General features: G+C 39.6%; 1 protein-coding gene and 1 non-coding gene across 2 annotated transcripts; one reads left to right on the plus strand and one right to left on the minus strand.

The window, feature by feature from the left end:
* The first annotated feature begins 593 nt into the window (after positions 1-593).
* Positions 594-8,272, plus strand: LOC126399999 (zinc finger protein 135-like). The gene is made up of 7 exons (XM_050060392.1): positions 594-791; positions 1,961-2,163; positions 3,351-3,452; positions 3,574-3,669; positions 3,827-3,937; positions 5,478-5,601; positions 5,795-8,272. The coding sequence occupies exons 1-7, from the start codon at positions 755-757 to the stop codon at positions 7,849-7,851; spliced, it is 2,730 nt and encodes a 909-aa protein (XP_049916349.1). The 5' UTR covers positions 594-754; the 3' UTR covers positions 7,852-8,272.
* A 2,597-nt stretch (positions 8,273-10,869) lies between these two features.
* trnar-ccu (transfer RNA arginine (anticodon CCU)) lies at positions 10,870-10,942 on the minus strand. Its single transcript has one exon. It is a non-coding gene; the product is annotated as a tRNA-Arg (tRNA).
* Positions 10,943-11,257: the final 315 nt, after the last annotated feature.

Genomic DNA, 11,257 nt, shown 5'->3' on the forward strand with positions numbered 1-11,257 from the left:
GAAAAAAGAATACGTGGAGTAAATAAGTCTGTCTGATTGTGCAGCATCGATTCTGATAATTAAAATAAAAATGTCCATCATGAGGCCAACAATGTTATTGAGGTAAAATGCTAAATTGGTGCAGTACTCTTTAAGCATTAGATCAGTCAAATCTGATCTGCCTTTCTGTTCAGTCAATGTTTTCTTTTTTCCTTGACATACATTGAGACATTTAAAGTTGAAATTGAACAAGAAAAATTCCACAATACTCAAACGTGTTGACTTTAATTTGTATTCTTTGACAACGATGACCAGAAAATATACTTTATTATCAAAGTGAAACCAAAAAATTGACAGAATATGCTGCCTAGCCTCCAAATCTGCCTGCAAGCTGTCTTCAAAAATTCAGTATCTGTGTTTTGTATTTGTAGTTAATTTCTAACAGTTTGATCTGCTTTCACCGAGGCACAAAAGTATTTTTATCTGTATCAAAGAAGGAGTACAATAAAAACTGACTACTGGAAAACAGTAGAGAGGTAGAGAGACAGACAGGGGGAGGGGGGGTTACGACGTCAAAAAGGGAGATGCGGAACTCAACAAACGCCGCTGTTTGTCGTCGGATTGTTGATCCGGAAGGACCGCTAGACAGCCGTTGACGCACAAAGATCGCCTGTTTTACTTCAGTCTCTTGAACGCAACCACCGTGAAAATCTAAAGTTCGGCTTCAGTCGAGCGACAGACATTACTTTCTATAAGTGTAATGTAAGTGCAGTGAATGTGTAGGATGGACGGAGGTGTTTCTGAGTTACCTGGTGAGTACAAACGGTCACAGACTATACATTTGTTTGGCTAGGCCGCAACGCAGCCCGCGCGCGGGAATAGCATTGCTAACTCTGTCACGGAATAACTGTTTATTGGACAAAATTCACCAGTCAGCGCATTAAAATTAAATTTAGACCACTATTGAGATACCTCATTTCAACCTACCGTGGAGAGGAGTAGCTAAGTTTGTGGCATCGCATACATTAGTAGCAGTTTCGGGATACGTGCTATCGCTAGGGTATACAATGTTGTGCTAATTTTGCTAGCGCTAACGCTAGCTGCAGGGAAGTCGCTCTTACGTGTATCTGCTGATGTCGAATGAACTGCGACAACCCTAAAACATATGTTAAAGACATACTGGGTCTTTGTAAATATATTTACAGTGTAAGCATGTGACTTATTAGGCTGGATTTGCGTATGATCGTATAAAGTAAAGTGAGAGCAGGACATCTAAGTGTTCTGCCCAAATAAAACGAAAGTCCGTACTCCAACATTAACCAAGACCGCAGGTCTGCTATTAGTTTATTGATTTACGATTGGTGCACCAAAGATGGGCAACGTCAAACAAGGAACATGGATGAAACACAACTGTCTTTTGGCTCCTATAGTGCAAGATGCTACACGCTAGCTTTAAAGATAAGATAAGATAAGACACACCAAAGATGTGTGCGTCAATGTGTAACCTTGTTGGTAAACTGATTATTTTATTTCATGACGTTACTGAGCTAGTACTAACCATCTTGTTTTGTTAGGGAAACTCCTGGCAAATTTTTGACAACCTTAAAGGCCGTTTAATGGGCCGGTTCACTTAATCAACACTCTATAATAAATAACACCTTGACTTCCTCACTCCCCTGACTTAGCATCTTTTCATACAGATACTTTTTGTTTTATTTGCCTAGGTTTTGAGATACTTAACATGTTTTGCTGCTCCAGTTACATTGAGATGAAGAGAATTTTGTTTGTAGTGCTCTCAACATTAAAAATTACATTTGAATATATGTGTGGCTGCATTTCTGTCCAGAAATAACATGGGGAACCCATACTGTCTTGTATAAAATAGTGTATTCTCAATTTACAGAATAAGTCTTGATCTGATGTGATGGTGTTAGTGTGTCCTTTTTTAAACATTGTTAAAAATGCATTACCCTGTTTGCAGGTCCCTCTCCTCCTCTCTCCGCTCTGCGGCTCCTAATCCCACCGATCCGGCTGGTCTCTGCAGCCATCTGGCAGACGGTGGAGCAGAAAATTGTGACGGATTATGGGCTGCTTGAGGAGTTTGTATTCATGGTTACGGAGATGGTCCCTCAACTTCTCTCCACAAGGCAGCGGGCTGAACTCATTTTGGGACTCAGAGCACGGGTGAGGAAGAGTTGAAGTTGCTGTTTTTTAAAACCACTAAACATTAGCAACATAAGATTTGGGTAGATTTTTTTTTTGTGGGAGTCAAGACGTAGAGACATAATATAATAGTAGGGGAAACACTGAGATAGTTAGTGCAACTGCTGACAGGAAGAGAGCTTTCGACACATTTTTGAAGTTGTCAAATATGTTGAATGAAATGCTTGCCATACCCCATATGCTGTTACAATTGCTTCTGCACATCAGGGCAGATGTAACCTTTTAACATCGAGTGCTTCAATCAATATTTTGACTCTTACATTTCTTTTAAAAGTACTTGATGACTGTTACCAAGTAGATCACATACAAGTTACCAACATAGAATTTTATCCAAATAGTTGAAGAGGTTTTGAGAGATGACATCAAAACCAAAAACTGTTACAATTGCCCCCGGTCTACTCATCCCTGCCTTTCCAGTCACAGAGGCAAAATGACTCAAATCCTGGAGGAATTCAGATGAGAAAGAGCTGGTATACATTAAGATGCCATGTTGGTCGTTTGGACACAATACAGGACAAAACAAAGCTAAATGTAAACCCTGTCAGAAAACTGTGGAGTAAGGCAGCCTCTAACTTCACCAGCTAACTTAAGGACTACCCTTTTTTAATCAGCAGGTGACAAGCAAGACATAGGAACTTGTCTTTGGTCTTGAGGAATTCATGTTTTTTGTATACTACGTTTAACTTTCAGCTCTAGTCACCACTGTCACGCCTCACCATCACACTTTCCTTTTGTAATATTAGTTGTTTTTCAGCTAGTTGTTATTATTATTATTCTGCATTACCCCGTCAGCACTGTATCCAGCGCCACTCTTTCACAGCGACTACTAGCTTCCACCTGCTTGCATGGAAGGCTAGAAGTCTGGTCACTGCAATTCTGATACCAGTGTCTTAAGATGTCAATCAAGAGGTTGCCACAGAGCCACTGTTTTTTGTTTTACTTTAAAGAAAGACATGGCACCAGGACTGTATATAACTGAAGCTCTCATATGTTGCATGTGAAATGTTTCCATTCAGTGTGAGAAGTTGAGTAAGTAGAGAAATAGGGGTTATTTTAGAGCTGATGTGAATGGAAAAGAACAGCAGGCAGATGAGTATTTTTTTCTTAGATATCACTTGTTCATTCTTGCTGTTCTTCTCTGATTGTAGCTGATCCTGGAGCTGTGTCGCTCTGAGGAGACTGCCGACCTCCAGGTTATACAGCCGCATCTTGATCGAATGCAGAACCTCAGATCTCTGTGGAACATAGAGGTGGGTATAAACTTGTTCTCAACATGAAAGATCTGTAGTCCCTCTTTTTTAAGTGTTTGCTCCGAGTGTGTTTCTTATGCAATTTTAACTTCTTTTTTTTTTTTTTTTTTTTAAATTGCAGACTGAAAATGCAGAACAAGAAGTATCTGACTCACATTTCATGGGCCTTGTCCAAAATCTGCTGAGAGATCCTGAGGAGAGAAGAAACTTCTTCCAGGTATGTTTGAGTTGTATATCTTTGTTCGTCAAGTTTGTATTTGACGGGGGAATTCTTTTTTTTTTCTTTTTTTTTTTTTTTCTTCATGTACTCCTGAGAAGTCATGGTTTGTATGAACAGCTCAGACATTTGACATGTATGAATTTCTGTGTTGCAGGATGTTTTCCCAGCAGACTTTGGCCCCACATATGACAAAGCAATCCAGACACTGATGTGGCTTTTTCTGTCCAGACTTGAAAAGCTTCTTCCCACCCAAACTCTTCAACAGGTAGAGTTCAATATCACTGTAAAATAGGTTACTAGTGCTGGGTGGTATGATGGTTTTGAATTTCCATGTGAGATGATTTTTTTCTTTATACAGTCATACTGACGCACAGCAGAGAAAGTTGCTGGAGTACTTCAGTAAATAGGAAAGAGCACTACTGTTGGGGCACACCACACTGAGTAGGAGAGGGAGGCCCTATTAACTGAATACCCTTCTTACCGATGGTTGTAACTTGAGATCAAAACAAAAAAGACCCCACTCTAACTCTTAAACATGTAAAACACCATGGCACATAACTTGTGACCAACAATTTGTAACTTTGATAATTATACATTTACAGAATTACATTGCAAAATGGCACCCTGGGTACAGCTCGCCAGCTAGCCACTTAGCATAAGAATATATAATAAGCTGGTAGAAGCTCCATCTCTAAGGTACATTTAGAAAACAAAGGTGGAGGAAGAAGAAAGAGAGACCAGAGATGTAGAAGAAGTGTTTGTACACAAGAGAGGAGCTGTGTCTGCTGTTTGGAAGTTGTTCGCTTTAAAAATCGGATGCTAGTCTTTCAGGCCGCTGTTGTTGTCGGTGGTGGTAACACTAGCAACTTAGTCCACCATCTCCTCAGCAGAAAATGTGTGTTGGAATACATGACTATGTTGGTCAGATTCAAGGCTAGCAGTAGTGCCAGTGGAACTGTGAAACCAAAGGGTCAGAAGTGTTTTCTTTTTTTTTTTTTTTTTTTTTTCTTTTTTTTCTTTTTTTTCAAGAACGTAACAACACTCACCCAATGCAAATACATGATGCCACTGCTGACAATTGGGAAAGACCAGTTCAGAGCAATGATTAAAACACAGGATTCGACCAAATGTCAGTTCATAATAGGCTTGTGTCTTCCTTGTGCAATGGAATATTTGAGAAATATCTCATTGAATACTCAAATACTTTGAGTAGATAGATTTATTGTGCCTTATTCCACTGTCAGGAGTACATAAAATATAAAAAACATTTTAATGCCATCATGTGTACTGAAGGCTTTGATTACTGTGTTTCACAGCAATCATGAATATTTTGCTTTGAAAAAAATGCAGTGTTTAAGTTTTTTCATATCGATTTTCAAGTTCTGTTTTTAATACGTTGCAGTTTGCATAATAAAAATTATTTACATCTGCAACTGTTTGACACATTCTGATTCCTTCGTATATTGTATAATTTTGTGGGGTCAAGCAAAGCCTGTACTAATCAAAGCCTTCAGTGTATAGAGGAAGACAATACATCGTACTCCTGACAGTTGAATAGCAGTTGGTCATACTGCCCAGCACTAGTTGTCACATACAGAGCATATTTTTACTTCTGTGTTTATATTCATACACTGAGGACAGTTGTTTTGCTTTAGAGAAGCTGGTAATTAGGTTTGGTGCTTTTGTTTTTGCATCCGATTGTCACAAGCACTGATGCTCAAAGTCCACGTCTGTTTTTACTTAACCTTGCATTTAAAAACTGCAGTGCTGTCGCCTCACATTAATTTTAATTTTGTCTTTGTCAGATTGCCTCCATGCTCAGCGATGCCTCCTGTATTCTGAATGAATGCATGGAGATTTTCGCTCAGCCTCAGGAGCTTAAGACCTTGCTGGACACTCAGAAAGACCTCAGCCAGTTAGAGGACATTGGTGAGCTACTCAGAATTACAATAAGCTGTTCACAGAATATTACAAATTCTCAATGCTTTGTTTGGTCCATAAACAAAATGCTATTGTACAGTAACATACCACAAATTAATTCTTTATTATTCAGCAAAAGTGTTTACATAGTGCCTTTTTAATTTGAGTAATTTTAACATTTACTGTAATCTCCTCTTTTCAGAATCTTATGTTGTTGACAGTGGCATCCTCTCAGCACTGTGTCTCCCCCCTGTGGAAAGAGTTGTAATCGTCAATGAACAAACAGAAACTGATGCAGAGAGCGGACTCATGTATACAGTCTGCTCAGAGATGGAGGTGGAATCTGAGAATAAAGAGATGTACGTGGAAGGAACTGGGCCCTCTGAAGAGTGTGTGCAAACCCAGTGGTTTGGTCTCGGCAGCGAGGTGAAAGCAGAAATGGACACTGTGGTGGTCACAGATCCTGTTGTGGGCACTGAGGTCAGTGACAGTGAAATGGCAGATGATCAGCAGGACCACCAATCTGGAACACTGATCATTGGGGAGGACGGCCAGGTGACGGTGCTCGATGGCGTGGAAAAGAAGCCAAATAGGCGCGGGAGGAAAAAGAAGCGTCCCGCGGATCAAGACTTCGAAGTGCCAAGCAGAACGAGGGCTGATCCAGATCCAGAATATGACGTCTTGTGGGAAAGACCAGTGCGGAAGAACCGTGGACTCAAGATGAAACGGTACCTGTCGCAGTGGAGAAAATCAGGAAAGGCCCAGGGCAGTAATACAAACAGTGGCCCTAAAAAGTTAACCAGATCCCAAGATTCAACCAAAAGAAATGACTTGGATGAGAGGACATGCAAAGTATGCGGCAAGGTAGTGAGTAGTGCCAAGTTCTTAGAGCGCCACATGAATCGACACACAGAGGAGCTGCCCTTTTCGTGTCCTGCGTGTAAGAAGTTTTACAAGAGCATGCGTTACCTGCAGCAACACAGATGTCCAAATCAGGCGAAAGCAAAACCTGGCAGGAAAGCAAAGGAACCAGAGACTGCAGCAGATGAGGGTGAACAGTCAGTCAGTGAGGTTCCTGGCGACGCAACCAATGAAGAGCAGCCGTCAGACAGCTCAGCCCAGGACCCCGATGACCCAGACAGGGGGGCTTCCAGAGAAGGAGAAGAGAAAAGCCCTGACGGAAACAAAAGTGTGATAGAAGGTCCCTTCTACTGCCCTCACTGCAGTGTTGAGTTCAAGTGCAAACAAACTTTTAGGTTCCATTTAAGAAACATTTGCTACAATGAGCAACAGGTGGATCCTGAGCAGCCTGAGGATGTTAAGCACTGTTTCAGGTGCGATGAATGTGACAAGGCATTCAAGTACAAATCAACATTAGATTCCCACAAACAAACTCACAACCCGCTCTACTGCGAGGTGTGCATGAAACTGGTACGAGACCCGGAGGCATTGGCAATGCACAAAGAATCCCACACTCCATTTCAATGTAACCAGTGTGAGGAGAATTTCCCCGTGTTTAAGGCCCTTCATAAGCACTACATCGACGTCCACAATCCCACTGAGCCTTTTACCTGCACCCACTGTCATCAACCGTTTGCTAGTTTGAAGCGTTTCATCAGACATGAGTGGAAACACACGGGTTACCAACCATTTCAGTGCCCTCACTGCACCAAAAGATTCCGATCATACTCTGACTTAGTGGAACACCAGAAAAAACACACAAAAGCGTATCCGTTCCTCTGCTGGGAGTGCGGCAAGAAATTCAGGCACGGCGTGACATTGACGAGGCACGTGGAGCGTGTGCATCACTCTGGTGAACCTTTAACCGAGAAACCCACGCCAATCTTCACCTGCGCTCAGTGTGGGAAAACCTTCACTTCCAGAAGATGCCTTCTGAAGCATGACAACTTCCATCACAAAGGGCTGCGTTTCCCATGTGAGCACTGTGGGAAGGGATTCTTTGGCAAGGACGCTTTGGTGAGGCATACTTTGATTCACACGGGCGAAAGGCCTTTCAAGTGTGACGACTGCGATAAGTCTTTTAGGTCTGCTGCAGAACTAAAGATACACAGGAGATACCATACCGGGGAACGACCATTTAAGTGCAACATCTGTGAAAAAGGTTTCGTCCAATCCTGCTTTCTTACTTTACACATGCGAACCCATACTGGAGAGAGACCATATGTTTGTACAGTATGTAGCAAGGGCTTTTCAAGTTTGCATGGCTTAAAAAGACACAGGAGACTTGTTCATGCGTAGTTAATGTTATCATGCTACTAATTCACATTGGGATGTTCTGTTAAACGTTCCCCTATTGAAGGAGGTCAGAGGTCAGCATTAGATGAAGACCAGGACATGAGGAACTGGTGAGGATGTGACTTTGCTCAAGGACTTTTCAGCAGTGTGGATGTTGACTGAGATGGGGAATTAAAACCATGTTTTCCAGTTGAAGGACGTTTCCTTAAAATATCAGCCACATTTCTGTTTCTGCGGCTGTCACAGCTTGGATTGTTGGGATATGTGTAAATGTATAGTGCATTATAAATATGTAACTTTGTATTTTTTACAGAAATGTTTGCTGTAGTTCTACATAAGATTTGTATGTATAAATGATATAATCCATGATTCCTTTAGGAATTGATTTCTTTTTCTTGAATAAATGATCATTTGATTCCAAGTATCATTTGATTTAGGAGTCAGGTCATTCATACGCTTTTGAGCATTTGAGTTGCTTGCACATGGTTTCTTGTTGACAGAAATTTCAGTTTGATTTTAAGGTATGGTATGAAGGAATTGTTGGTTACTGTATGTAAATTCTATTGCCAGCAAAAGTAAAAGCCAACCCCAGATTCACTTTCATTTTGGAATGAGTTTTGCTTGGCGTTTTGCCTCATTTTATTTGGGGGTTTTTTTCACACCGTGTCTACAATTCCTGTAGCTTCCTTTTGGATGTGTACTGCTTACAGTCTTGACACCTGGTTGCTACCTCTTCCCTTTTTTTTTTTTAATAAAGCCCCACCCTCACCTGTGTGCTGTGCCCAAGAACATCTGGAATACAGCACAAACGAAGAAAATAAAGTGCAGACAGAAGGCAGAAACTCTGCAGATAAATAAACCACCAAACACTTCTAGTGACTCATGAGTGATGATTGGGAGGGATTACTTTTGTATGAGTCTTTACATTGTTTTTAGGAAAACCTTCATAGTATACCTTTAATACAGGGAGGGAGCATTCAAAAGTTGTCCCTACAGAATATGGTAACCACTAGAAAAAGATGCTGTTTTGCATGAAAGACACAATGGAATTTGGTCTATAAATGTAGCCATTTAGTGTTAATGAACCAATGTGCAGGAATGTTGTAGCTTAATATTGTGGTTACTAAATTAAATGATCTACACTAGATTGGTCAGTTATCTGGAGCAGTGGAAGAACTGCTATTGCCTCGTGACAAGCAAGGAACTGAAGATGTTGAATGTCAGGTTTTCTTTATATTTACAGCCTGCAGGCCCTATTCCTACTCAAGACATTTTGACATGTCACTAGGAAAAGCACAGGTGTAAATGTTTAAGTTGATGATAGCTGGATTACATCAAGCTCCTTAAGTTTCAGGGTCTTGGTATTGTTCATGCCTACCTGGGACATTTGAATAGTATGGAACCATTATTAATGTTACTGGTAACACCTGTGCTTTTCCTACCATGACAAGTCCAAATGTAGTAGTATCAGACTGGTAGCATTTTCAGGTGCAAAGCAAAGCAAAGGTGTAATAAGGGGAGACACTACAGGTAAGAACTTGATGCACTACTCAGTTTTGAGATTTTGGGCTATTTTGTGTCCATGACATTCTTTCAGACTAGTGGAAAGAAAAGGTGTTTTGTAGTTAAATTTCGGTTCAGGAAATGTATATAAAAAACATTAAATTAGATAATGCCTAGTTCATAGCTGAACATTGATGAGAACCTTTAATGCAAAAAAAAATATATAACTGTCTCAATATGGGTAATTGGGGAAGTTTCATGGTACTATCAATTAGTTAAAATGTTTACCCTACTTACCTGTCCTGTGTTTGTCTCAAATGTATGGAATTTCACAAAACACATTTTAGAAACCATTTTCTCATACTTAAACTTAATAGTTTTATTGCTATCTATATTCTGAAGGTTTTACGGAGAAGATGTTCATACATCATTCACAGTCTGATTTATATAACTGATTCGTAACAAATGGCTCAAAATTTTTTATTTTTTTTTATGGCTGATTACAGTTTTTTCTGATTTATAGAGTGAAAAAATAAATATTCAAAGTCTACAAAACCATTGAGTGTAATATTTCAACAAAATTAAACAAGAATTTTAAACCTGGTGTTTTATAATATTCTGATTTCTGTTCAGAAATGCATGCAAATTAGCATGTATTTAGTTAGATATCTCATTTGCATATTAAAACAAAATGTCAGAAAAAAATACAATATAAAAAATAATCATCTTAATGTACGTATTCAACTGGCGAGGACTTATGATGATGATATTTTATAGTTATTAATAAAGTGAATCCTAGTCTGTCCAACCTAAACGTTTTGCCCTATTCACTTGTAGTGTTTCCCCGTTAACAATTGCTGAGTTATTTTAGGTGTTCCATGTCAGGGCCCTGGTGTTTTCCATACTGCCGCACAGGCTCTCTCAAACACTTCTATGTCATGGAGCAACATTACTGTTACTGGGTATACCTGTGGTTTTCCTGCCGATTAATGTTTATGGTGAGAAGAATCATTCGATACTGCAAAAATTCTACAGTGAATGCAAGACATTCTACTCCAAATTGGGGTTTTTTCTCCCCAACAAATCAGTTTCTCAACAACGAAACATGTTCACGGCACAATTTTTTAAACACCTAATAATAATAATAATAATAATAATAACAATAATGATAATAATAACAATAATAATAATTGCATCAAGCCATTCTGCAGAACTTTTTTCATACTGCCAATACATTGAGATTCAGGGGGACACATTAATGGACCTGTAATGTTAACATTGCAGCACCAAGGCATAGATTACTAAATTAATATGAAATATCTAACAGTCTCATTACCATATAAAAATTGTGGGAACATTTGTATTTTCTTAATGGCTGAATGAATACATGTACAAATTCGTTGTGGTTATCACTTTCTTTCCTTCTTACTTTCAATTATAGCTGTTTTTATTTTAACATTCTGCAGCACCGAAAAACTGATAAGTCGAAAATATATCACTAACCTTCCAAAAAGAGACCACCCCAGATGGGACTCGAACCCACAATCCCTGGCTTAGGAGGCCAGTGCCTTATCCATTAGGCCACTGGGGCTGCATATCACAGTGTGTAGTATAATAACATTAAGTATAAAATGCTTCATGAACTAATTGTGTATGTTCTAAACCAATTACCAAAACTAGCTACTTCTAGTTTGTGTTTGCTGGACTCTTGGTGGTACGCCACGTCACTAACCACCAAAGGCTCTTTAAGTATTTCTCACTTTAATCTTTTTTCATATTGCTGGCCAATCCAATTTTCAGTAACAATAACGTTAACACTAGCGTTACACTTACCAGATCTTCTCTGTATTGAACATACCGACAGACTACGATTCACAAGAAATCTATTCATCGATAAAGGCGACCG

This window comes from Epinephelus moara, chromosome 13, assembly GCF_006386435.1.
Source record: "Epinephelus moara isolate mb chromosome 13, YSFRI_EMoa_1.0, whole genome shotgun sequence".
Taxonomy (NCBI): Eukaryota; Metazoa; Chordata; class Actinopteri; order Perciformes; family Serranidae; genus Epinephelus; species Epinephelus moara.

Coding starts and splice junctions, on each gene's coding strand:
- LOC126399999 (XM_050060392.1), top strand. CDS start 755: ATGTGTAGGATGGACGGAGGTGTTTCTGAGTTACCTG. Junction 2,164..3,350: donor TTTTGGGACTCAGAGCACGG/GTGAGGAAGAGT, acceptor CTCTGATTGTAG/CTGATCCTGGAGCTGTGTCG. Junction 3,453..3,573: donor GATCTCTGTGGAACATAGAG/GTGGGTATAAAC, acceptor TTTAAATTGCAG/ACTGAAAATGCAGAACAAGA.